Source organism: Pangasianodon hypophthalmus, chromosome 16 (assembly GCF_027358585.1).
Source record: "Pangasianodon hypophthalmus isolate fPanHyp1 chromosome 16, fPanHyp1.pri, whole genome shotgun sequence".
Lineage (NCBI taxonomy): Eukaryota > Metazoa > Chordata > Actinopteri > Siluriformes > Pangasiidae > Pangasianodon > Pangasianodon hypophthalmus.
This window is the reverse complement of record NC_069725.1, coordinates 780,001-807,500: the sequence shown is the minus strand read 5'-3', so window position 1 is coordinate 807,500 and position 27,500 is coordinate 780,001. Positions and strand designations below refer to the sequence as shown.

Sequence of the window (27,500 nt, the reverse complement as noted above, 5' to 3'; positions counted from 1 at the left end):
CTCACCTTTTATTTATTTATTTATTTATTTATTTATTTATTTAAATTTTTAAAATTTTCAGAGTTTCATCAGCAGTTGCTGATGAAATGTAATTATGGGTGTAATTATTTAGTGAAAATAAATAAAAAATAAAAAATTATTAAATAAATCAGATGCCCTGAAATCTCAGAAAAGTGTATTGTGACATCATTTATCACAACATTGATGTGTGTGTGTGTGTGTGTGTGTGTGTGTGTTATTATTTCATCATTACATCATTAGTAAAAAAAATTCAGTTTAACTTTTATATAAAAATCTTCGTCATTAATATGATGATAAAGTAAGTCAGGTTTGTGAGCTGTGTCCTGATGTGGTGTTTATACGGAACGCTGCAAAGGTGAACTTTTATCTGATCATTTACCAAGAAAAATATTTTCATGTTCCATCTCTTAATGAATTTTATACATTTATTTTCACATTTCACAGTGTGTTAATATTTCAATAAAATGTGTAGCATAAAAATATAAAATAGAAAAGAATAAAAGTAAATGAACAGTCGTGAACATCGACATTTAAATATTTAAATTTTATATTCAGAATTTCTGAAAAGCTGAAAAAGTCATTAGTGTGATGAAAGGATGGATTTTAGAGAACGAAATAAATAATAAAAATAAAATTAGTGTTTTATCTGATGAAATAAAAACAGTTCTTTACGTGAACGTCCACGCTTTAATTAATTAATTTGTTTATTTAGATAAATTCTTGCTCATCTACAGGATAAACACAAACACACGAGCGTGCGGATGAGCTTCCTCACCGCAGTGCATCATGGGATTGAGGTGACAGTAGGGGGCAGTGTGTGTGTGTGTGTGTGTGTGTGTGTGTGTGTGTGATGGCTTTTATCTGGACGCTTTGCTTTTGGCTCACTCAGCATCTCTGAGCAGCGAAGGTCGAGCCTCTCCTCCTGTTTCCATGGAGACCAAGGAGCCAATTAAGTGCTGTGGCTCCGGACTGTACCACTCTGAGCAGAGGAGGGGGGCTCAGATAGAGTGGGCTGCCTGATAATAATAATAATAATAATAATAAAATTCTTTTCAGAATATAATGAAATGCTCCATAGCATCGTGCAGTGCATCTGAAAATGAAACGTTTCTTAAATAAAAAATAAATAAAAGAAAAGAAAGAAGTTTCTTCGAGCTCACTACAGGAGCGTAAATGAACAATAAAGAATTTATTTGAAAGTAATGTTAATAGAAATCTCTCACTTTGTATAACTCCTGAACAGAATCTATTAAAAAATCAAATGTAATTTTTCTGAACTTTTTAACTAAAGAACAAAAAAATTAGAAAATTATTTAGGAAATAAACATTTGAGAAAATGCATTAAAGAGAATTAAAAAAAAACACACTAAAGTTTAAAAAAAAAAAAGCAATTAAGACGGAAATGAGTATTTATAATAAAACGCTGAAATGAAAAACATGCACTCTTTCTCTCTGGCCTGTACCACCCCCCCCCCCCCCTCCCCCCTCCCTCCCCCCCCCCATGAATCGGAGTTGGTACGCTCCGGTGTGGATGTGTGATGTGAGTGTTGCATCACAGCTGCTGATGAGTCTGAATGAAACAACAGACCGCAGCTCCACACTCCATCCTCCTGCTGTCCCGTCCCTGCTCCAGCACTCCAGCCCACACACACACTACACACACACACACACACACACACACACACACACTACACACACACACTACACACACACGGTGAGAGTAGCTGACCTCCATCCCGACCCGTCATGGCATACCGACTCTCCAAAATGTGAGTACTCGTTTCTGATGACCTTGTTGGGATAAAAGGTGTGTGTGTGTGTCTGTGTGTGTGTGTGTGTGAGATTGACCTGCTGAGTCACGTCTTTCATGCAGATGCTCATTGTTGGGCTTTGTGTGTGTGAGTGTGTGAGTTCAGTCACGTGTGTGTAAACAAGAATATTCCACAGGGAGGTTGTCATGTGAGCTGTGTGTGTGTGAGTGTGTGTGTGTGAGTGTGTGTGTGTGAGTGTGTGTGTGTGAGTGTGTGTGTGTGTGAGGTAAATAATATTTCACATTTAAGAAATGTTTGAGGTATAGAATTGTTTAATATTTTGTATTTACTTACTTTGAATTTGTACTGCAGTGTTGGTTTGTATTACAGTGTTGGTTTGTATTACAGTGTTGGTTTGTACTACAGTGTTGGTTTGTATTGCAGTGTTGGTTTGTATTGCAGTGTTGGTTTGTATTACAGTGTTGGTTTGTACTACAGTGTTGGTTTGTACTGCAGTGTTGGTTTGTATTGCAGTGTTGGTTTGTATTGCAGTGTTGGTTTGTACTACAGTGTTGGTTTGTATTACAGTGTTGGTTTGTATTGCAGTGTTGGTTTGTACTGCAGTGTTGGTTTGTATTGCAGTGTTGGTTTGTATTGCAGTGTTGGTTTGTACTACAGTGTTGGTTTGTATTAAAGTGTTGGTTTGTATTACAGTGTTGGTTTGTACTACAGTGTTGGTTTGTATTGCAGTGTTGGTTTGTATTGCAGTGTTGGTTTGTATTACAGTGTTGGTTTGTACTACAGTGTTGGTTTGTACTGCAGTGTTGGTTTGTATTGCAGTGTTGGTTTGTATTGCAGTGTTGGTTTGTACTACAGTGTTGGTTTGTATTACAGTGTTGGTTTGTATTGCAGTGTTGGTTTGTACTGCAGTGTTGGTTTGTATTGCAGTGTTGGTTTGTACTGCAGTGTTGGTTTGTATTACAGTGTTGGTTTGTATTAAAGTGTTGGTTTGTACTACAGTGTTGGTTTGTATTGCAGTGTTGGTTTGTATTGCAGTGTTGGTTTGTATTGCAGTGTTGGTTTGTACTGCAGTGTTGGTTTGTACTGCAGTGTTGGTTTGTATTGCAGTGTTGGTTTGTATTGCAGTGTTGGTTTGTACTACAGTGTTGGTTTGTACTGCAGTGTTGGTTTGTATTGCAGTGTTGGTTTGTATTACAGTGTTGGTTTGTATTAAAGTGTTGGTTTGTATTGCAGTGTTGGTTTGTATTGCAGTGTTGGTTTGTACTACAGTGTTGGTTTGTACTGCAGTGTTGGTTTGTATTACAGTGTTGGTTTGTATTAAAGTGTTGGTTTGTACTACAGTGTTGGTTTGTATTAAAGTGTTGGTGTGTGTTACAGTGTTGGTTTGTATTACAGTGTTGGTTTGTACTGCAGTGTTGGTTTGTATTGCAGTGTTGGTTTGTATTGCAGTGTTGGTGTGTATTGCAGTGTTGGTTTGTACTACAGTGTTGGTTTGTATTAAAGTGTTGGTTTGTATTAAAGTGTTGGTGTGTGTTACAGTGTTGGTTTGTATTACAGTGTTGGTTTGTACTGCAGTGTTGGTTTGTACTGCAGTGTTGGTTTGTATTGCAGTGTTGGTTTGTACTGCAGTGTTGGTTTGTACTGCAGTGTTGGTTTGTACTGCAGTGTTGGTTTGTACTGCAGTGTTGGTTTGTATTGCAGTGTTGGTTTGTATTGCAGTGTTGGTGTGTATTGCAGTGTTGGTTTGTACTACAGTGTTGGTTTGTATTAAAGTGTTGGTTTGTACTACAGTGTTGGTTTGTATTAAAGTGTTGGTTTGTATTGCAGTGTTGGTTTGTATTACAGTGTTGGTTTGTAAAGTGTTGGTTTGTAAAGTGTTGGTTTGTATTGCAGTGTTGGTTTGTATTGCAGTGTTGGTTTGTACAGTGTTGGTTTGTACAGTGTTGGTTTGTAAAGTGTTGGTTTGTAAAGTGTTGGTTTGTATTGCAGTGTTGGTTTGTATTGCAGTGTTGGTTTGTATTGCAGTGTTGGTTTGTAAAGTGTTGGTGTGTATTACAGTGTTGGTTTGTATTACAGTGTTGGTTTGTATTGCAGTGTTGGTTTGTATTGCAGTGTTGGTTTGTATTGCAGTGTTGGTTTGTATTACAGTGTTGGTTTGTACTGCAGTGTTGGTTTGTGTTACAGTGTTGGTTTGTGTTACAGTGTTGGTTTGTACTGCAGTGTTGGTTTGTACTACAGTGTTGGTTTGTACTGCAGTGTTGGTTTGTATTGCAGTGTTGGTTTGTATTGCAGTGTTGGTTTGTATTGCAGTGTTGGTTTGTATTGCAGTGTTGGTTTGTATTACAGTGTTGGTTTGTACTGCAGTGTTGGTTTGTATTACAGTGTTGGTTTGTACTACAGTGTTGGTTTGTACTGCAGTGTTGGTTTGTATTGCAGTGTTGGTTTGTATTGCAGTGTTGGTTTGTATTGCAGTGTTGGTTTGTATTACAGTGTTGGTTTGTACTACAGTGTTGGTTTGTACTACAGTGTTGGTTTGTATTGCAGTGTTGGTTTGTATTGCAGTGTTGGTTTGTATTGCAGTGTTGGTGTGTGTTACAGCGTTGGTTTGTGTTACAGCGTTGGTTTGTATTGCAGCGTTGGTTTGTATTGCAGCGTTGGTTTGTATTGCAGCGTTGGTTTGTATTGCAGCGTTGGTTTGTATTGCAGTGTTGGTTTGTATTGCAGTGTTGGTGTGTGTTACAGTGTTGGTTTGTATTGCAGTGTTGGTTTGTACTACAGTGTTGGTTTGTACTGCAGTGTTGGTTTGTATTGCAGTGTTGGTGTGTGTTACAGTGTTGGTTTGTATTACAGTGTTGGTGTGTGTTACAGTGTTGGTTTGTATTGCAGTGTTGGTGTGTGTTACAGTGTTGGTTTGTGTTACAGTGTTGGTTTGTATTGCAGTGTTGGTTTGTACTACAGTGTTGGTTTGTATTGCAGTGTTGGTTTGTACTGCAGTGTTGGTTTGTATTGCAGCGTTGGTTTGTATTGCAGTGTTGGTGTGTGTTACAGTGTTGGTTTGTATTACAGTGTTGGTGTGTGTTACAGTGTTGGTTTGTATTGCAGTGTTGGTTTGTATTGCAGCGTTGGTTTGTATTGCAGCGTTGGTGTGTGTTACAGCGTTGGTTTGTATTACAGTGTTGGTGTGTGTTACAGTGTTGGTTTGTATTGCAGTGTTGGTTTGTACTGCAGTGTTGGTTTGTACTACAGTGTTGGTTTGTATTACAGTGTTGGTTTGTATTGCAGTGTTGGTTTGTATTGCAGTGTTGGTTTGTATTACAGTGTTGGTTTGTATTGCAGTGTTGGTTTGTATTACAGTGTTGGTTTGTACTGCAGTGTTGGTTTGTACTGCAGTGTTGGTTTGTATTGCAGTGTTGGTTTGTATTACAGTGTTGGTTTGTACTGCAGTGTTGGTTTGTATTGCAGTGTTGGTTTGTATTACAGTGTTGGTTTGTACTACAGTGTTGGTTTGTATTGCAGTGTTGGTTTGTATTGCAGTGTTGGTTTGTATTACAGTGTTGGTTTGTATTACAGTGTTGGTTTGTATTACAGTGTTGGTTTGTAAAGTGTTGGTTTGTATTGCAGTGTTGGTTTGTATTACAGTGTTGGTTTGTGTGAGAAAAAGAAAGAAACAGATGCAGGAATAACACGGAGATGGAAGAAGCGCGATTCTAAAAACGGCCCTAAAACTGAACCTCGAGAAACGTTTCGCAAAAATGACCAAGAAAATATTATTCAGGTAAAAAAGTAGAATTTATTTAAAATTGATGGAGTATAAAAAATATTTCTAACATGAAGTACAACTTTTTAAAAAAAACATAAAAAATGATAATTAAAATAATTATTGGTTCTTCTGGAGCCACTAAAGGGACATTCGCAAAAAAAAAAAAAAAAGAATAAAACTAAACATATATTATTTAAAAAAAAAACTCATTAAAATGGCAAATTAACAAAAAATAAATATTTAAACTTAATAAAAAAAAATAAAAAATGAGAAAAATCCGAACGTTTTTAGAGCTCACGTGATTGTGATTGTAAATAATAAGCACAGTCCTCAGAGTGGACCTGCGTCAGGACGTGGATTCGGGTGAACGTTAGAAAAGTGGCGACGATATCGTTAATGTTTGAGGAAAGAGTATCGTCAGGTATTTTATCGTGATATTGATATTAGAATCAGATCGTCCTGCTTTAACCCAGAATCACGTTAGTGCTGGTTTGATGACTCTGTTTACTTTTGTTTAATATGAGGAGATTGTCTAAGCATCCGTGTGCATTAACATGTGTGTGTATGTGTGTGTGTATGTGTGTGTATGTGTGTGTATGTGTGTGTGTGTGTGTGTGTGTGTGTTTGTGCTTCTCACCAAATATCTTTACACCCCACCATCACACAACTGTAAAGCAGTAATATCACTCCTGATCTGTGTGAGTTCCCCTCCTTCTCCTTCTTCTCCTCCTTCTTCTCCTTCTTCTTCTTCTCCTCCTTCTTCTCCTCCTTCTTCTTCTTTTCCTCCTCCTCCTTCTCCTTCTTCTCCTCCTTCTTCTCCTTCTTCTTCTTCTCCTCCTTCTTCTCCTCCTTCTTCTTCTTTTCCTCCTCCTCCTTCTCCTTCTTCTTCTCCGTCTCTTTCTTCTCCTTCTCGTCCTTCTTCTCCTTCTTCTTCTTTTCCTCCTTCTCCTCCTTCTTCTTCTTTTCCTCCTTCTCCTCCTTCTTCTTCTTTTCCTCCTTCTTCTCCTTCTTCTTCTTCTTCTTCTTCTCCTTTTCCTTCTTCTCCTCCTTCTCCTTCTTCTTCTCCTCCTTCTTCTCTTTTTTCTTCTTCTTCTCCTTCTATTTCTTCTCTTTCTCCTTCTCCTCCTTCTCCTCCTTGTTCTCCTTTTTCTTCTTCTCTTTCACCTTCTCCTCCTTCTCCTCCTTCTTCTTCTCCTTCTTTTTCTTCTTCTTCTTATGATGATGTTGTGTGTAAAACCAGCCTGTTTGTGACGTATGCACTCGCTCCTCTCTGTATAAGTGAGATCTGCTGGTTTGTGTGTCTGTCTGTGATCTGTGGGTGATCAGTTTCGAGTAAAATCCGTCTCATGGCTGGTAAAAAGCGTCATGATGCGATGTTTTGGACCGATTCAGAACATATCAGAACCCTGAGCTACGACTTACTAATCCTCATGAACGCCTCGTGAACGCCGCTTCTTAGTGATCTTAGTACAAATTTCTATTATTTTGTATTATTTTCGCACCACAAGGGGGCGCCCTGCGACTGCCTGACACAGAATCCTTTTCTCCAAATTCTAGTAAAGTTTGCTTTTTTATGTATCTGTTTTTAAAAAATCACAAGGCCCCCTGGTGGTCCAGGGCACCAAGCGAGCGCTTATACTGCTTATAATAAGAAACAATCCTGGTACAGAAGCAAATAAATGTGTCTGGAGGTGCAGCTGAGTGTTTCAGTGGGCGGTTAGGTGCGGTCAAGATACCTTTATTATCCGTAGAAACAAATAAAGATGAAAGTATGCTCTTATTAATGCATAACATAAAAATGTTAAAAAGGTAAGGGACCTAAAACCGACCCCTGAGGAGCCTCGCGTGAGTGTGTGAAGGTAAGTGTGGAATCACTTCAGGTCAGGAGTGTCACTGTACACGATGATTCCTATCTCAGGAAAAGTTTATTTTCACATCATTTATCTAAAACAGCTTGTAGTTTAATATTTTTTCCCCAAGTCTCTGTAATCAGGAGTTTTCACAGCTAGCACACGTCATGTTCTGGGCAAAAACACAACACGGGCATTAAATCTGAACAGAACTCGGGTGTGTTGTTGCTTCAGCGTGGTTCTTTAGACAGGTGAGAACACACTCCGGTCCGAGAGCGTCTGAGCGAGGTGTCCAGGTGAAGGCTAGAGCGTCTGAGCGAGGTGTCCGGGTGAAGGCTAGAGCGTCTGAGCGAGGTGTCTAGGTGAAGGCTAGAGCGTCTGAGCGAGGTGTCCAGGTGAAGGCTAGAGCGTCTGAGCGAGGTGTCCGGGTGAAGGCTAGAGCGTCTGAGTGAGGTGTTCAGGTGAAGGCTAGAGCGTCTGAGCGAGGTGTCCGGGTGAAGGCTAGAGCGTCTGAGCGAGGTGTCCGGGTGAAGGCTAGAGCGTCTGAGCGAGGTGTCCGGGTGAAGGCTAGTCTGAGCGAGGTGTCCGGGTGAAGGCTAGAGCGTCTGAGCGAGGTGTCCAGGTGAAGGCTAGAGCGTCTGAGCGAGGTGTCCGGGTGAAGGCTAGAGCGTCTGAGCGAGGTGTCCGGGTGAAGGCTAGAGCGTCTGAGCGAGGTGTCCGGGTGAAGGCTAGAGCGTCTGAGCGAGGTGTCCGGGTGAAGGCTAGTCTGAGCGAGGTGTCCGGGTGAAGGCTAGAGCGTCTGAGCGAGGTGTCCGGGTGAAGGCTAGAGCGTCTGAGCGAGGTGTCCGGGTGAAGGCTAGAGCGTCTGAGCGAGGTGTCCGGGTGAAGGCTAGAGCGTCTGAGCGAGGTGTCTAGGTGAAGGCTAGAGCGTCTGAGCGAGGTGTCCGGGTGAAGGCTAGTCTGAGCGAGGTGTCCGGGTGAAGGCTAGAGCGTCTGAGCGAGGTGTCCGGGTGAAGGCTAGAGCGTCTGAGCGAGGTGTCCGGGTGAAGGCTAGAGCGTCTGAGCGAGGTGTCCGGGTGAAGGCTAGAGCGTCTGAGCGAGGTGTCCGGGTGAAGGCGAGCAGTGAGAAAGTGAGTCAATTCTGAATCACAGGAAGTGAATCAAACATCGTGTGTTTTCACTTGCAACCTGTTTTTTTTTTTTTTTTTTTTTAATTATTGTTTCGTTTTGTTTGGTTAAACTGAGCCAAAGCACAGAGCTGTAGAACTGTAGAAATGCCACGTGTTCTGGAGATTCAGACTGACAAAACAAACAAAAAGAGAAAATTATTGCTGGATGTGATTTTAAAAAAAGTGTTCTGTGTGTTTGGGTGTAATGTTTATGATTTCCACACACACTTGGTAAAGATTCGTTTACTGACTCGTGACTCGAGGAGTTTCACAAAGACGTTTTCATCACTACACGTTCCTCAGACAACGTTTAACTGGTTTATGTTCAGTGTGAAACCAAACTAAACCAAATGAAGGAAATGAATCACATGGAATCATTTGAACTTTGATTCAGAGTCAGTAAACAGACTAATAGGTGTGAAATTGTGTATAAAATGACGGAGGAGAGTAAGAGAGCTGCTTTAGAGAGAAGTGAACGGAGGATGGAGTGCTCGCGGAGATGAAGGTCATGATGCGTTTTTCATCACTTTCAGCTGATGGAGAAAGAACGAGAGATGGCAGGCGTGAAATTCTCTTTCACAGCTTGGAACTTGCATCTCCATTTTTTTCTTTTTTCTCTCTGCTTTTAATCTCTGAGTCATCACCACTCTTATTAAACTCTTTAAATAAATCTGTCTGCGTTTTTGGACTTTTTTTAAAATCATTTAACAATCCGTTCCAAGCTTCTCTTTATTACAGACGTATAATATAAAGAGAAATGTCTTAAAACCCGCTTCCTCGCTCCTCTTTCTATTAATACATGTATTTTCCGTCTTTGCACCTCCCGTTGCATAACACATGAAAAACCCAGCCATCTGTTTTCTGCTGAACGGCTTTGTGTCTAAAAACAGACGTGTGAGTGTTTAACAGAGGCTCGAGTGCCTCGGGCTGGAATATCATCACATGACCGTCTCAAGGTGACTGTAAGCGCCAGCTTCAGGGTGAAAGGCCTCGTGTGCTTCACCACACAGCGTCCTGCAGAGCGCAGAACAACGCCACCAGGACTTTCAACTGGTTTAAAGTCTGTAGAGCACGTTGGCGTTGTCTGGACATGCTAAGAATAATAACTTGTCCTGCGCTGGCTTTGGGCAGGAATCGTTCAGGAATTTTAATAAGTGTTAAAAGTGTTTCATTTGGATGCTAAACGTCGAGGATGGAGAGTTAGGCGTTACTGATGGAGTTCTGTGAAGCCGCCATGTTGGTGCTTATATTTCCATTTTTAAATTCGAGTCATTTGGTGCTTCTGCTATAGAAATCAAGTGTCTGATGATTATAAATGTTCCTACAACAACAACTACAACAACAACAACAACAACAACAAAAGTGTATTAAATAATATACATGCTTTAGACAATTTTGGCTACGTAACTTTAGTTAGACAGATTAGACTAAATTACGCGTGGATAAAAACAGTTCGTCTACATTATGGCAACTTTTTTCTGTTATTTATTATTATTTAATTGAAGCTGGGAACATGACCCTAACACCTTTAGTGTAATCATCAGAAACTGTTTAAAAACTGTCACTGTAATCCTGTATAGACAGCGCGTTGTTTGTTCGTTTGTTTTTGCATATATATATATATATATATATATATATATATATATATATATATATATATATATATATAAACAAAAAAGTGTATAAAAAAATGTTCTTGCCTTAAAGGTTAGCTTGTGTGTGTATTGTCTAGTTAGCGAAGTTAACTAGACAATTTTGGCTACGTAACTTTAGTTAGCTAGATAGATTAGACTAAATTTTGTGTGGATAGTGCATTATGGCATTTTTTTCTGTTATTTATTATTATTTTTGTTATTTAATTGAAGCTGGGAACATGACCCTAACACCTTTAGAGAGTGTAATCATCAGAAACGGATTAAAAACTCTCACTGAAACCCTGTTTGGACGGTGGGTTGTTTTTGTTTGTTTGTTCGTTTGTTTGTTTGTTTGGTTGGTTGTTTTGCATATACGAGAAAAGGACACGTGTGAATTTACACTAAAGACACTAAATTGCTGCAACTTAAGTGTAAACATCAGTGTTTTATTGCATGCTTTGAAGATTAGTCACTGAGGTTAGCTCTAGACGAGACGACTGCCAGAAATGTTTAAAAAATATTTTTGCATGTACGAGGAAAGACTGTGATTAAAAAAAGCTTAACAATCCGTCATGATGGACGTCTCTGTAAATGTACGAGGTGTTGATTCGGACTCTAAATGCTGTTTTGCTGCAAAGTTGTTGCTATTTTTAAATATTTATCAGCTACCATCAGCTACCTGTGTGTCAGTAATGGACTTCAAATGTGTTTTTTTTTAAATACAGAGGCACAGAATGTGAAATATTTATTTGACGCTAATCCTGCAATCCTGCTTTCACACTAGCGAGCACCAAAGTGACTGAAAAACTTTTCATTGTACGTGTGCAACACGAGGCACGACTTCAGGAACAAACGACATTTAAAATGAGATTTTCGCAATTTTATACAAATTGATTATGACGCTGTAAAGCAACGAATCCAAACGATCAGCTGAACGATTCCTCGGACCGATCCTACAGTCGACGTTTCTTCAGTTCCCCAATCACAGCTTTATTTCCTCCCTGTAATTAGTTCCTGTTTGATGCAAAAAAAAAAAGGAAGAATAACTTATAAGCGTGGTTTCATCTTTTCCTGTCACATACGAGCTCTCGTTATCATTAAATGTGTACAGAGACATTAGGAAGAAAAATAAAGCTTGCAAGGAAGTAGCAGAGATTGTTGGTGCCTCTAGTGAGTGTACGTAGCTAGTACAGTGAGCTCGCTTTGCTAATCTAATCCGTGACTGAAGCTAGCACGAAGCCGACCACGTGAGTCACACAACTGACTATCACTTTAAAAAATGCTGAATAAGCCACACCCACAAGAAACAGACATGTCACTCGCTAGTGCTAGCATTGTTTAGTGCAGAAACGTAAAAATAACTCAGGTTCTGTAACGTATCTTGAGGAAAATGAGATTTAAGATCATCCAAATTTAATGCAAGACTATAAGGGGGGGCACTTACTTACGCTCAGCTGGAGTGGTGGCTTTAGTAGTACACGCTGTATCACCTAACCAGGGCCCAAGTGTGTGTGTGTGTGTGTGTGTGTGTGTGTGTGTGTGTGTGTGTGTGTGTGTGAGATACAGAGTTGTTGTAAAGACCTATGATCTCAAGGAGAAATGACGGTTTGCAAAGTTGCACCATAATGTAATCGCTGTAATAATAATAATAATAATAATGATAATAATAGTAATAATAATAATAATTTAAAAAAGTTAAAATATTTTTTTAGCATGATTTGATATTTAGTTACTTCTTTTTGTATTTTAAAATTCAGTCTGACCCAGAATGAAATGATTTTTATTGTTGTTTAGAATGCACTTCACCAGTCGGTCATCAATCCCCTCCTCTCCAGAAGTAGCTAATTTGATGCTAGCCTGCATAACTCTCCGTATTTTTTTCCCGTGTAGGTAAATAAACGCGGACATTCTCGTTGACTTTCTGACTGTATGTTTCTCCTTGTGTCGTAGGTCTGTAGATACTTTGCACCAGTATTGCTGTCCGGCTCCGTTGTACAATAAGCAGCTAGCCGTGCCTGCGCCTCTCAAAGAGTGCAGGTAAGCGTCACGCTAGTCCTAACACTTAGCCTAAGTAGATTCATCGCTAAATCGCAACCTCGCATCGCTTAAATCAGCCGAGCAAACATCTCGTACAAATGCTAACGTGGCTAAACATTTAGTAAAACGATTGCATGCTAACCTTGACTAGTTAGCATGATCGCATACTAACTGGCATGCCTTCATTATTAGCCATGTTAGCATTTCAGGTTTTTTGGGACAAGATAAATCGTGTTAGTTGATGTTTTACTCCAGTTTTTTTGTTTTGTTTTGATTGTTTTACGCTGGTACTTCAGCTAAAATTACATTTTTAAAAAATTACCATATAAAATGCCATCTCTCATGGATCATAGCTCCATTTGCTGACTCATTTTCTGCTAAGATGCATGTTTATTTCCTGTCTAAACAAGAACAGGCGGAATTGCGAAGCTGCTTTTTCCATTTTCATTAAATATATTTTTGTAAAATTGTAAACATACTGAATTCAATTAAACCTCATTATAACACTTTCATTTCCCCTTGAGGCAAAGTGCTGATTAATTATACACTTATTTCTTTCATTACCATCTTTCTGTAGGAAAAAACTGGAAAATCAGTAACTCATACAATGCCGTGCATAAGTATTTACCCCCCTTTGAATTTTTCCTCTTAGTGTCGCGTTACAATCTGGAACTGAAATGGAGTTAAATTTGTCATGAATCTATAAAACTATTGACGTGAGGGGAAAAAATCGTAAATAGTTTACAAAATTAGTTACAAATAAAAAGTTGTGGTTGCATAAATATTCACCACCACCACCAATGACTATGAAACCTGTAAATTAGTTATAATTTATAAAGTCTCAGGATCAGCTGAAAGGAGTCAAATGTGTAGGTAATTAAAGCATCATATAAAAAAGTGTCGATATAAATAAACCTGTTCCTGAAGAACCCAGAGTTTTGGGGTTTTTTTGAGAGAAACTACCTAAACAAACAGCATCTTGAAGGACGCCAAGCAGCAATCAAAACAAATCCGGGTTTAACGTTCCTTAAAAGAATCAATCAGGGTTTAGAAGTCAAAAATTAAAGTAAAAAAATATAAAAATATCCCGACTGTGACTACAAAAGACTCCATGAGATCAGTGAGTAAGTAAAGAGGGGATTAGTCTGAGAAACAACCGAGAGGTCAAGGGTAACTCCTGACGCAGCTGGAGAGATCCACAGCTCAGATCTGGAGACGTTGTTCACAAAGCTGGACTTGATGAAAGAGTGAAATCCCACAAAAGTGTTCTGTGGTCTGATGAAACCAAATTTTAACTTTTTATCCTTGGAACAAAGTGCTACATTTGGGAGAAACGCAAAGAAACCCCAGTAACACCATCTCTGCTGTGAAGCATGGTGGCGGTAGCATCATATTTCACCACGCTTTTCTTTTTTTTCACGACGTCTACGACTTGTTATCAGGAACATTCTGTGTCCTAGCATCGAGTTTCATAAAACGGCAGCGAGAACTCTGATTAGATGTGAATTCTAGCGGAGCGTCAGATGCAGCGTGGTCACACAGCGGGGGAAAAACATCACATTGTACACACTTCCTGTTTCTTCATCATGCGTCACGCATCATGCTCTCGTCCTCATGCTCTGGCTGCTTAATCATCACATCATGAAACTAGAGATTTTATCCACCGTTCTGAAACCGCATACATTCCTTCCGGCGGCCATTTTGTGTCTCTGTGTACTGCATGTGTTCTGCTTTCCTGCCAGGGAAGATAACGATCTCCACCGGTTCTGTTGTCCGTCCTCTGGGAGCAGCAGTCCGTCGAGATAGCGGAGAGAAAAGCAGAACCTCGGTCCAGCCTGCGACTCCTCCGTCTTCCTCTTCAGACCTGGACCATTTTATCTTCCACGTGCATGTGTACAGTCACTGTCACAGTCTGCGTACGTACGTGTCGCTGCGTTGCGTCTCCGAGAATCAGGACTTTACTCCGGTTTGGGAATTTTAACTGGAATGTGCGTCATCTTTCCTCATCTTTCCGCTCGGTATTTTATTGACTGAAACCGTGTTTTCGACAGCAATGTTATGGAAATGTTAAAGGAGTTAGCGAATGAAGTGCTGCATGTTTTCAAGAATTATTAATACCCCACACACACACACACACACACACACACACACACACACAGGTGCTGTAGTGTTTATTAAGTTTATAGGGATTAGAAAAATAATAAATTCTCTCTTGTCCAAACATAATAATTCAAACGTTACACATGTTTATGGGGAAATCTTTGGTACAATGGTACAAAAATATATTTTAAAAAACACAATTTTTCAGACAATGCATGAAATTTCACAATATTTAATTTTGCTGAGATTTTGCCAACAAAATAGTTATTTATTATTTAACACTAATTAAGGAGGGATGTTAAATAATTGGTAAAGAGAAATATTTAAATGTCAAATCCGTGACTTGTTAGTGTGAGTAATAATGTAGATGAAAACTGATGCACTTATAAATCTTTAATTTATTCATAATGATGTCGGTTCGTCGCATCACTCAGCACTAATTAGTGTTTAAGAGCAGCAGGTGATCACACTCGGGGGGAAAAACATAACGAAGGCCAAAGAATAAAAAAATGGAGATGAATTAGATGTGAAGGTGTTTATAGAGATTCTCACCTCGAATGTTGTAAAGTTCACTCGTGCTCCTGGCATGTTGTACTGAAATGTAATAAAATGCAAATAAAAGATTTATTTTTAGACATTGTTTAGTATCATTTATTGTTAACAATTGTAAAAAAAAAAAAAAAAAAAAGCATTATTTATTTATTATAATTATTTATTAATTATATTTATTTATGTATTTTATTTATTTAAATATTTGTTTATTTATTATAATCATTTATTTATTTATTATAATTAATAATCATCATTATTACTTTTATATTTATAATTAATTATATATAAAATCACAATTATTAATTAAACTTAATAACCAGATAATTATACATATATAAATATAACAATTTTTATTTTTAAACTTATTTTTCTTATTATTGCGCCTGATCTTTGCTCTAAATTTGTGAAATTTGTCATTTGTAATTTCCTAAAAATCTCAAAGTTGGTTTTAAATGATCATCATATAGCTGTCACTGCGTAAGGCTAATTTAGATATTTAAAATTGTTTTTATATTAATTTATTTTATAACTTATATTAATTAATTTTATTCATGCTAATTCTGTCTGTTATCTACTTCACTTTATTCTCTGGTTTTAAATAAAATCAGAATTTGAATTTAACTTTTTTCATGTTTTTTTTTTTTTCATTTTTATTTTATTTTTTTCAGTGATTCTTGTATTTATATATTTTTATTTAATTTTTTAATTTTTAATTCTTTGCTGTCTGTAACTTTGTTTAGAAAAGTGCAGTATAAATAAAGATTATTATTATTATTATTATTATTATTATTATTATTATTATACTGTAGAAGCTGAGTGTCAGAAGGTCAGGGATGTAAAAGCGAATCCTGGGATTTGTTTGTTTGTTTGTTTGTTTGTTTGTTTGGTTTGTTCTTTTTTTCATCGTTTTGAGTTGATGGAGAGAGAAAAAGCGAGAGACATCAGCAGGACATGACATCACGTCACCTCAGACATTCTCACACTCAGACAGGAAGTGTGTTTCACTGGACTTCCCATCATATCGATTTTGTTATTATTTTCTCATCCATATTTTTTTCTCTCTATTTTTAACCTTTAACCTTTTTTCAGGTTTATTGTCGTGTGCACGAAGAGTTCTTTAAGCATCTATACACAGTGAAATTCTTGTGCTGCGGTCACACACTCCTCATCACACACTGCAAAGATGACAAATGAACTCTTACGTAGTAAAAACAGAAGAAAACTGTAAACACTGAACACAGATAAAAGACTGAAAAATTATTAATGTGCTTTAAACAAGTAAAAATAATAATAAACTGTAAACGTTGTATGCAGTCAAAAAGGTGGCATAGTGGGAGATGTTACACATACAGTACAGTATAAGGATAATAATGACAACTTTTTGGCATTATTTTTATGATTTATTCTTAATTTAATATAGATATATATTTCAAGCATGGTGTTAAAATGATATTATACACAGTTTTTCCTTCTTGTTGCATAACAAGGGAAAGAAAGAAAGGGAGTTTTCCGAGCAGCCCTTGGTGTACGTCCTGTTGTGTAGTTGTGTAGTTCCTGCAGTTGGCCTGCAGGGGGCGCAGTGTGATCAGCTGACTGCAGTAGGTTCTGCAGATGTCCTCCAGAGGGAAAGTGTGGCTGATAATGCAGCAGTGATGTAAGCAGCTTGGAGCTTTTTACAGCTGCAGTCACGTCCGCAGTGCCTTCACATCAATCCTTCGGCTTTTTTCCCTTCTTTTATTCTTCTCTCTCTCTCTTTTCGTGTGCTTTTTCTTGCTGACAAATCGCTCTGTCGTGTCTGAGTTCAACATTTAACGTTTAAGCAGTCAAAAAATGAGCGTTCAGTTTTTACACCACATGCACTAGGCTTAAAGAAATCTACTTTAAAGTCATGTTTATGAAACGTACACACGGTTCCTCAGCCTCGAATCATTTATTCCTCGTCACGTTGTACGCTGTACGATCGCGATCAATTCTCACCGAATTCTGTGTGATACGATGAAGATCCGCTGACGATAGACCTGCGATTAAAGAACACGACTTCCTTCTACCTCCTACCTTCTCGTGTCATCAGTCAGCGCGAGCCGGAGATCAGCTCGTACAGAACAGCGTTCTCGCGTAAACAAAGCGAGCTTGAGGCGATGAGATTTTTTCCCCTGTTCATTAGTGCGTTTCGTTTATCATCATCATCTTCACTAGCGTTTTCGTAGCTGCTTTGTGAGTTTGTCTCCCTCCTATTGGTGGATTTTAGATTTTAATCAGAAATTTCTCCCACTGGCTGCATTTACACACATCAAATTCCGTTTAAGGTCTATAATCCGGGCTGCAGCTGTATTCCGATGTTAATACGACGCTTATATGCGTCCAGGAATCGGAATATTCCTGTGTACGTGGTTTGGTTGTTGTAAGTTTGCCTGAGTTGCTGTTCCTAAATACCGAGCCTACAGCTAAGCATCTGTTAGCACCCACAATTCCTTGCGTGCTGAGCTGCGCATTTTTCTCCTTTCAGTGAATTTTCTGAATAAGGTGTTTACATGCAACACATTTCCGATTAAAACAGGAATATTCCAGCGATGGGAATCGGAATTTGGGGAATCAGAATATTCTCTTAATCTGAATCGACCTGCAATCAGATTGCGGCGTAAATTCGAATATCTCCAAATTCCAATTCTTATCGGAATATTGACATACATGTAAACGTAGCCACTGTAGGAACTTTGTCGTCAGCCATCTTTGATCGCTGAACATTATGCGTTCTAAATCGCATAACAAATTCAGACGGGAATCGGAATTTGGAGAATCAGAATATTGTCTTAATCTGAATCGGATTGCACCGTTTACATGCACGACTCGGTACTAACTAGAATATCGCCAAATTCAGATTATTATCAGAAAGAATTCTTTAATGATATGCGTGTTTTTTTTTTAACTCGTACACTGTAAGGCTAGCGTAGTGTAGTTTAGCTAGTAATTTAGTTATGCTAGTGTGGTTTCTGACACATTGTTATCTATAAATGTGAAAATTAAAAAAAAAAAATAGTCATAGTGTAAAAACTTCAAGCTGAATTATTCTATTTCTTTCTAGGTTTCGAGGCCTAAATAAATTCTGAAGTTGGGGTTGTGTTTTAGAAATGATTTAAATGATATAATTCACATTTAATTTGTATATTTATTTTTTACGCACACTTACTGAATGAAACAGCGATATTTCAACATGCGGTTTTAGTGAAAGACACTAAACTTTTAGCCGCGTTAGGTACATTGTCAGAAAACTGAAGAAGCTCAGAACTTCATTCACGCACTAAACATCATTTGGTTGATTGACTTGATTTCAAATGACATTTAAATGGGAATCTGTGGATGCTTTATTTTTTTCTGAAAATGAAGGACAAACCTGGTTGAACCTGGTGTTATATCCTTGGTTCCGCGAGCTCAGCTCCACTCGGCTCAGTGTTTTTTAATCTGATCGTTCACGAGGTTGCAGATTTGGAGCGGATCTGTGGTTCTGATTGGCCCTCGCCTGCTGCACGAGTCTGAATGAGTGCTCTCAGGTTAGAGGAGATGATTTCTCCTGTTCCTCCTCTGTGGCTAGAGAACGTTTAGACTCGTGTCTAAAGCTCTCGAAATCTCTCACTCGTATTGCTTGGGGTTTTGTAAGCGTTTGGATTTGAGCCTGATGGAGTGTGCAGTAATTTCACCAGGAAATGTTTTTATTGAACAGAAACCTGCAGAAATATAAAAATATCAAAAAGAAGAGAAACTGAAACGAACTAAATCAGTTGTTCTGACATGTGGAATAATTTTATATGCAGCTGTGTGTGTGTGTGTGTGTGTGTGTGTGTGTATTTTGGGGTTGTAAGTTTATCACACAGCCTGTTATAATGCGCTCATAAAGCATTAAGCACATTATTCATTATTTATGAGAATGTGTTACACATTAGAGCTGTGTTTATGAAGCGTTGTGGATTTTTAACTTTAAATCCATAATAATTATCCTCACTCTGAGCTTAACTCAACGCTGAATACTGAAAAACTGCAGAAAAGCAACGTTTGGGTTTTTTTGTAAAGTTAAACTCCGATCTGAAGCACACTGAATATGTTTCTATTATAATATGTGTGATGTGTTTAGTGATTCTGGTGTTAATTTGTTGGTTGGTGGTGTATTTTTGTTATTTTTGTGAGAAGTTAGCGGGTGTGTCCCAGGTGGTGGTGTTGTTGTTGTTGTTGTTGTTGTGTACTTGTTGTTGTTGTTGTTGTTGTTGTTGTTGTTGTTGTTGTTGTTAGTGCGGATAGAATGGAGTTTAATAGGAGAAAATCACTTCAGCGATCTCAACGGACAGGTTTCAGTCAGCTCCTACAAACAAAACGTCTTTTCTTACTCACTGTTTTCATTAAAGTCATATTAATGAGAAATCCAGTGTAAGTGCGAATGTTGGCACAAACGCTGGACTCAAATTCCCAGAATGCAATGCAGCTATACAGCACTGGGTCCTGACTCGGCTAGCGTGATGGCATTGACGGAGGTGTTAGCATGAAAGCTTTGGAAGTGCAGATGAAGAGGTGAGAGAGCTGGACAGACTGAAACACTAAAGCGCCGCCGCATCACGCTCTGTAAGTAAACACGACGCGAGGGTTAAACCCCTTCACACCGCAACAGCACGGCATTGTGGGTAGTGTAGGAAACCTGTTAACTGAAGTGAAAATTGTGGACACACACATGCCTTTTGTTTGCTTTTCAATAACAGAAATGAAGTATAAAAACTGGATTAAAAAATAATAAACCAGTCCTCCTCATGCGATGGGATCTATTACTTACCAAGAGCGGAGAGAAATTAAAAATACATGATGATAAAGTTCAGGTCTCGGGAGGACAATGGTGATAAACTTTGTGTGTGTGTGTGTGTGTGTGTGTGTGTGTGTGTGTGTGCAGTATAGGGTAGTGTTGTTGAAAAAAAATTGCGAAGTTAAAATTGACTTACAATTAAAGCTGATTAAATTATAATGAATTAATTGAAATTAAAGACAATAAATAAATTTTGGAGATTTAGATTCTCCACTAAACACATTTTATCTTCTTGTGTTTCACGTTTCTGAAATAATAAGCGCTTCGTAAATGCTTTCTGAGGCGTCTGTAGACGCTTATTAAGCAAAACGGCGGCGCAGAGAGAAATTTCACATGTAGTGCAGCGAGCATCTCTTCCTTCTGTTCCAATGACATCATCGTACAGGAGATGCAGGAGGCCCCGCCTTTCTGACCGCTCCAGCCAATCAGCAGCCGTCAGCCAATCATATGCAAGTTCAGTAGTGATGGTGTTGCCTGGCAACCGTGAATTCAGCATGTCTGAGAGCCGAGCTTTCGGCTGCAGAGGATCTGAGAATCACTCACGAGAAGCCGGGAGACTGCAGAGTGACGGCGAGGAGGAGTACGGTGTTCTCCTGCACGGTGGTGATGACCTTCTGCAGATGTTCACCACCTGAGGGATAGGAGTGGTGCACACACACACACACACACACACACACACACACGTGTAGCTAGTAGTAGGTCTACATATGATGGATGAAGCTCATCCATGAATCTAGGAGCAGATCCGGAGTGACCGTGTCGACTGACCTGGAATTCCACGACACACATCTGGGAGCGTTTTAGCCGTTCCTCGACACACGGCTCAGAGGAACCTGCACTCCAGTCCCAGCACACTGAGGAGCTCTTCTTCAGGATGGAGTGCTTCAGTGAGGCGCCGTCATGGCCGCTCGGCCCAGCAGGCGTTCGGCGTAACCGCTAAGCGTGCTCTCAGGTGTACGATGAATTTTTGGTCCGTGTTTGAGTGCAGATGATGATGATGATGATGATGATGATGGATATTTCTCATTTCACCACCTGACCACGAGACGCTGAATCCCTGACGATGTCACGGTTCAAAGCTCTGTGCTTAGATTACTGGCAGTTTCTGTGTCTGCAGCCTCCGAGTGGCTTTTTTAAAAGGTAAGCAAAGCGCTGAGCAGAATTTATTTTTAGAGCTGATTATTTTTAGTTCAGGACAAAAATTCATTGAATGACCTGCAGTCGATTTTCGGCTCGTGTTGAGAATTCTCCAGGAAATGAGAGTTTTGTGTTAACAGTTGTTAATTGTACAGTTACTGAATAGAACTGTTATATATTTTATTTCTATTTTTAAATTAATTTCATTATTATAATTAATCATCTTACATTCAATTAAATAATATGAATTTTAATTTTGTCTTATTTTGTAGTATTGGATTTTTAAGCACATTTGAAAACTTTGTCTTCAACAACAATTAAGTATTATATATAAATAATATAATATTGTGTATCATCAGTGTAGAACAGAAGAAAAAACCTACATCATATTTTATCATGCATTAAATATCCAAAAGGCTGTTTATAAAGAAAAAAACAATAGCGGGCCTAAAACAGAACCTTGTGGGACGCCACGTTAATATTTTCAGCAAACTCTTTTGCACTTTGGCTCAAAAACAGGTTATGTTGCTGATTTAATGATGTATTTCACTTAAAGTTTATAAGTGAATCATTACCAAAATTAAAAAGAGAAGGCTGGGGAATAAATTAGGATAAAAAGTAAATGAATAAAAATGAATTGAATATGAATTGGACGTCTTCACAGTATCCATTTATTTATAACGTTTTTTACTAGTTGGAGCTGATGTAAATTTTTTACAAACTTTTAGTCATGAAATTGGTTTTAACTTCCTGTAAATCCGTCCCAATGTGCCGCTTTCTCAGCGTGTTGATCTCAGAGTTATCTAACTCAGATTTATTACCTTTATTACTTTATTTATTGTGGTAATTTGAGCATGTTGTCTTCTGGAAGTGAAAACAGACATTATATCTGTGCATTAAATGTCTAAAAGACTGAACAAAGAGAGAACAACAGCGGGACTAAAACCGAACCCTGTGGAACGCCACATTACACCAGCGATTCCTTTGCGCATTGTGGCTCAAATACAAACCGCACTGCTGATAGTAATCCTAAGATTCACTCTTCTTTAGTGTGTTAGATTGTCCTCATCATCGATGATCCTGGAATGATGAATTATCCTGCATTGGAATTACAAATAAACGGTAATGATTCTTCCTGAGTCGCGGATGAGGATTGATTTTTACGTCACTTTGCTAAACTGCTCCTCGTTACTCAGAGTGAGGATCTAATCGTCTCTGCTGATTGCTGTAACGGTGTTGCACTTATAACTGACATCATTTTATTGCCAAGAAAAGACCAAAATGGTGTAAAAATGTCTTCACACAGTGTCTATGAAGGTTTTCATTCATCCTCGTCATTTTAAACGTCCACTGTAAAAAACGATGCACCAAAATATCTGAATAAAATTATCCTAAATGGTTAAATATACTGTACATGGCTTCACTATAACCATTTATAACTTTTCATACTGTCTCTCTAGATTAAACTAAAGAATAAAGCACTTGGGAGGCATGTAGTTATAGGAAAATAATCAACAGCGTGGTGGTGTGATGAAGCGGAGTCACTGTTGCCACCCTGAAGTTGATTATTTTCCTCCAACAGCATGTCCTCATGTGTTTTATTCCTCTTATGCCACAGCAATTTACCAACGATTACGTTATATGTTGCGTTATAGCAGCTATAAACAGTCGATCCCTCACCAGCGTCTCTTTTTTCTGTCTTTAATCAGTTTTAATCCGCTGTAAACGTCCCTATGGATGAGCTGTTACTATGGAAACAATAACGTATTAGAACGAGTGCATTAATATAAACCTGCGCTACTGTCAGAGCTGCTGTTATAGAGAATTAATCAACACCTTCCTGTCAATCACGACCCAGAATTCAGCAGCACCTGAAAGTGGTGTTTCGAAACGACAAAAATATTCCCTTTGCTTTGTAAATCTTTACATAATAGAGATTGTTGTGCGCTTGGCAGGTTGCGAGTGTAATCCAGGTTTAATTTTCTCGTCTCAGCAGGATTTTGCTCACACTCTTTGTGCTTGCATGAGTTAGAGCCATTACGTCTTTCCATTACAGCTGTGGCAGTGTAACGTCTGAAAGGCCTCATTATGCTGTAGAGAAATGGCATTTCCAGAAACGTAGACACTTTAAGCGTAACTCCATCTCGGCCTGCGAGAACAACGACGCGCCTGTACTCCGTTTCTCGCTGTACAATAACACGCCTGTGATTCGTTCTTCTGTGTTTGTGTTACGGTTGAATTTAACTCTAGCCTCATTTTAACCCCTCGAACCTCTCGAACTCGGCGTTCTGATCCTCCTCTGAGGGTGGAGGCGAGGCGTGTTTGGATGCAAGCCCGGTTCCAGTTGTTGTTGGAACATGCAGGTCGTTTCCATGAGGGCCAGACTGAGGAAAACTTGCACAGAAAAACAGGGTGGAAGAAGGAAAATAAGATCTCACTGAAGACGGAATTACTTTCATCTCTTTTCTTCTTGTCGTTTTACATTAAAATAAACTTTTTTTTTTTGCCTTTTTTTGAAGTTTTCGGTCAACTTCAAACCTCCATCTCAGCCCACACAAGAGGAAGAGCTCCAGCTGCAGAATAAAATTTCATTTTCTGTCACGAGCGATGATGAAATGTGTGGAAAGTGCAGAGAAAGAGGAAGCGGTTTCCTAGACTAGAGCTTTGTTTTCAGAGAAAGTGCCACCTGTGTGTCAGATTTAGACGTTCTTGTGTTTAAGACGTCAGGTTTTATTTTCCCTCCGTGGAGAATGTCGCGCGTCCTGGCGAGTGATGTTACGGCTCTGTGGAGTGGCATGTGGAAGCAATGCGTCTCTGTGAGAACTAAAAGGTAGGAGCTCACGCCGTCTGTGTGTCAGAAACACATTTTATGAAAACATTTGAGTGTTTAAAACTCTCAGGAGTCTTTGTTTTAACCGTATCAGCTGCACAGCGCAAGGCTTTAGAGGACGTTAGAGGACATCTGCTGCATTTTCATGGTATTGAATATATATGTGTGTTGATTTTAGGAACATTCTTTTGGATTAATATACAGTATATTTATATTTTCTATAATGTCTTGTTAAAGATGGACTTTATTATAAAGTGAGTTCTCTGGACTAGAGGCTTTTTTCTGAATCATTATAAATCATGACAACACTAGCATTCGAAAAACGCCGTAACTTCACTAACCTCTGAGATTTAGACTTTATAAATACTATAAACACTTTTATACTACTTTATAAAAAAATCAGTCAACACCTTCTGACCAATCAGAATACAGAATTTAACAGTGCTGTGGTCATACATTTATGACATGGTTGTGATTTAAAAAAAAAAAAGTTACCAGATCTTCTGAAGTTTAATCAGATGCTACCGCCACCATGCTTCACAGTGTGGACGATGTCGGGTTTCCACGAGATTTTAGACGGGTTCGTTTGTCGGATTATGAGGGCAGTGATGTGTCCTGGCAGTGTCAATCAAATAAACCCTGCCTCTTGTTCAAAATTACATCACCATTCTTTTTTTTTTTGTAGAAAGAATACCCTAGTAAATGAAATATTTCTTTTGTGATGACTATAACAGACGATTCTGTTTATGATGTGTTTTTATTACATTGTTCTTGCGTAGCTCTTTAAGGCTTTTTTTAATAAATAAAATCGAGCTGTACAGAAGTGAATCGTAATATTGCATCATTTGTTGCTTTAAATGCATTGTTCTTCCTGATGATCTGCACTATAGGGAGCTATAACTGATTAAATCTCTTCACTGACTCGCTGTAGCACACTGACATTCTGAATATGACGTCATTATGAAACTCGATCTCTTTCTGTTACCTGCAAAAGACTCACCACGTGCTTCTTCTCCGCTTGATTAACGTCCTGGTTTTATGCTTTTATCAGGGAGGATTTTGGGAGGTGAGCGAGAGGATCATGAAGCTTTGCTGCAGTTGAAGTTTGTCTTTTATTTAAGCCGTTACGTATCGTGCAGGATCAGCTGAGAACCCGAGAAACCTGATGTGATCTGATCCGATCTGACGCAGGAGAGAGAATAATTTATTTACGCTGTGTGCGTCCAGTGTCTAGAGTTCTCCTCATCGATTCAGAGCTTGGAACGAGAGTTTGGGGAAAAAGCTTTGTGGAACATCTGACTTTATTTTTTTATATGGGTTTTAATATCAGTTCATCCTTGTGTGTGAAGTTTTAAAAAGGCAATGTGTGTGTATGTGGTGATCTGTTTGGTGTCAGACTACATCTCTGACTCTGTCAGGTGTTTCTACACCGTCTGAGTGAACGGAGCTTCGTGACTTCCTGTTAAAGCTGATGAACAACATTTAGGTCCGCTTTGGTGAGTTATATTTCACATCACTGCTTAATATACCTTATTAATGACGTAGATTTTTCTAGACAGTGTGTGGGATTGTGCACCTTCTGCACCTTCTAACAGTCAGGAATCAGGAAATAAGGTTTAATCTAATTTATAGAGTCACGTCCGCTAGCTGAAAGTAGAAAAAAGTGTGTATCTGAAACACACTCCTCTGTTCTAATGATCCATAATGATGCAGTTCAGTTTTATTTATATAGGACTTTTAACCATGGTCATTGTCACAAAGCAGCTTTACAGAAATCCAGATATGGATTTAGATTAAATGGAATGGAGTAAACTGTTGAGTTTTACAACTAAAAATTATTTAAGCTCGATATTTTTGCTTGACTTGTTTACGGTCGGCTTATTTCGTGTGTCGTGTCACATAAGCATGTGATTTTTGACCGCACATAGCTGTCTGATTTAAAAAAAAAAAAATAAATAATCTGTATTTGCAGAAGTGTACAGAAATGGACGCCTTTCGCACTAACCTATCATACATCTCGGACAAAAGGGGCGGGACTTGTATCAGAAAACGGACAAAAGCATGGCAGTCAAGTGAAAAATGCACACAAACACTTGAATACGAAACAGTCAGTATTTGGAATTAATGAGTTTGTCATGTAGAAACATGAGTCATTTCAGCGACTCAAGTCATTTGACTCCCTTCAGTTAAATGATTTGTTTAGATTGGTTCCCTAAATCGAACAGCGTGAGTCGTGTATCATTGCGATTTTGTGTTATTTTATAACGTGTGTGTGTGTGTGTGTGTGTGTGTGTTTGTGTTTAGATGTTATTTTTCACACCCAGTCCAACACACACTCCTACTGCACACACTGGATTAAATGAGCTCAAATGACTCAACCGATTCACTGAACGAGAGACGTGCGAATCTTCTGTCTTAACAACAGAAACATGTACAAAATCTCTGATTAGTGATCATGACGTCGTCATGGATACGTGTAGAAATTGAGCTTTATTATAGCGAAGCTCATTAGCAAAGAAATGATTCGGTGCATGGTGGCAAGCGACACTGTTTCGTTCATTCGTTTAGTGACTCATTCAAAAAGACTGAATCGTTTACAGATGAAACACGTCCACTACAAACCCGCTGTAATGTCTGATCCCCATCTCACACTTGTAACTTCGATACCAAGGGGAAGATTTTTATTTTAATTTCTTTTCTTTTTTTTTTTTTACAGGCAAACACTGCATCATTATTTTTAAAATGTCTTCTTCTTCTTCTTCTTCTTCTTGAGCTTCATTTGGTACAAACTGTTTCGTCAGTATTCGTCAGTGAGATTCTGTTTCTAGTTTTGATTTAAAAAACTCTTAAATATGTAGGTTTCAGTTTTGAAGCTGACAAAGAGGTGCTCCTCTATCTCTCTTTTCTCTCCTCTTCCTTCCCTTTCTCTGTTTTCTTTTTCTTTCATTTCTCCTTATTGTTTTTTTATGTCACTGGGTTGTTTTTGCTTGTTCGTCCGTGCGTCTGTCCGAGATTCTCATTCCTGTGATATCTGATGAACATTTGCAGGATTTCTGTAGAATTATCATTACTGTCTTTCTTTCACTTTTGTTTTCTTTATCTTTCATTTTCTCTTTGCTTTCTCTTAATTTCTCTTTCTTTTTCACCCAGTCTATAGTTCTCTCTTTCTTTTCCCTCCTTCTCATTCTCTTCCTCCTCTTTGGATCTTTCGGGCTTTTCAAACCTGAAAAACCCCAGATTCTTCCTTCCTGGTTGGATTTTGTGTTTCCAGAATAGTTTACACTGAATTTAAAGCTCTGATCTTTAATTCAGAAAAAGTAAATACACTATATGGCCAAAAGTATGTGCACCCCCAACCATCACATCTCCTTCCAGATTTATTCCCGTGTGTTTGCTGTTATAATGAGCTCCACTCTTCTGGGAAGCTTTCCACTAGATGTTGGAGCGTGGCTGTGGGGATTTGTGTTCATTCAGCTACAAGAGCATTAGTGAGGTCAGGCGCTGATGTTGGGATGTCGAGGAGGTCTGGGGTTCAGTCGGTGTTCCAGTTCATCCCAAAGGTGTTCAGTGGGGTTGAGGTCAGGGCTCTGTGCAGGACACTCGAGTTCTTCCACTCCAACCTTCACACACCATGTCTTCATGGAGCTCGCTTTGTGCACAGGGGCATTGTCATGCTGGAACAGGTTTGAGTCTCTTAGTTCCAGTGAAGGAAAACTGTAAAGCTACAGCACACAGAGACGTTCTACACAACTGTGTGCTTCAGACTTTGTGGTAACAGTTTGAGGAAGAACCACATAT

General features: G+C 38.7%; 1 protein-coding gene across 5 annotated transcripts in view; it reads left to right on the top strand.

Moving 5' to 3' along the window:
- Nucleotides 1–27,500, top strand: part of iqsec1a (IQ motif and Sec7 domain ArfGEF 1a) — a 115,846-nt gene that overhangs the window by 27,553 nt on the left and 60,793 nt on the right. The window contains exon 1 of one of the 5 annotated variants that reach the window (XM_053240562.1): nucleotides 1,615–1,790. The exons of 2 other annotated variants lie outside the window; for them this stretch is intronic. In XM_053240562.1, coding sequence (XP_053096537.1) covers nucleotides 1,768–1,790 — 23 coding nt within the window. In that variant the 5' untranslated portion in view covers nucleotides 1,615–1,767. Of the gene's footprint in view, nucleotides 1–1,614; nucleotides 1,791–19,969; nucleotides 20,876–22,895; nucleotides 23,703–27,500 lie in introns of those variants that run through there. 2 more of the 5 variants (XM_053240559.1, XM_053240558.1) reach the window with 2 other exon arrangements.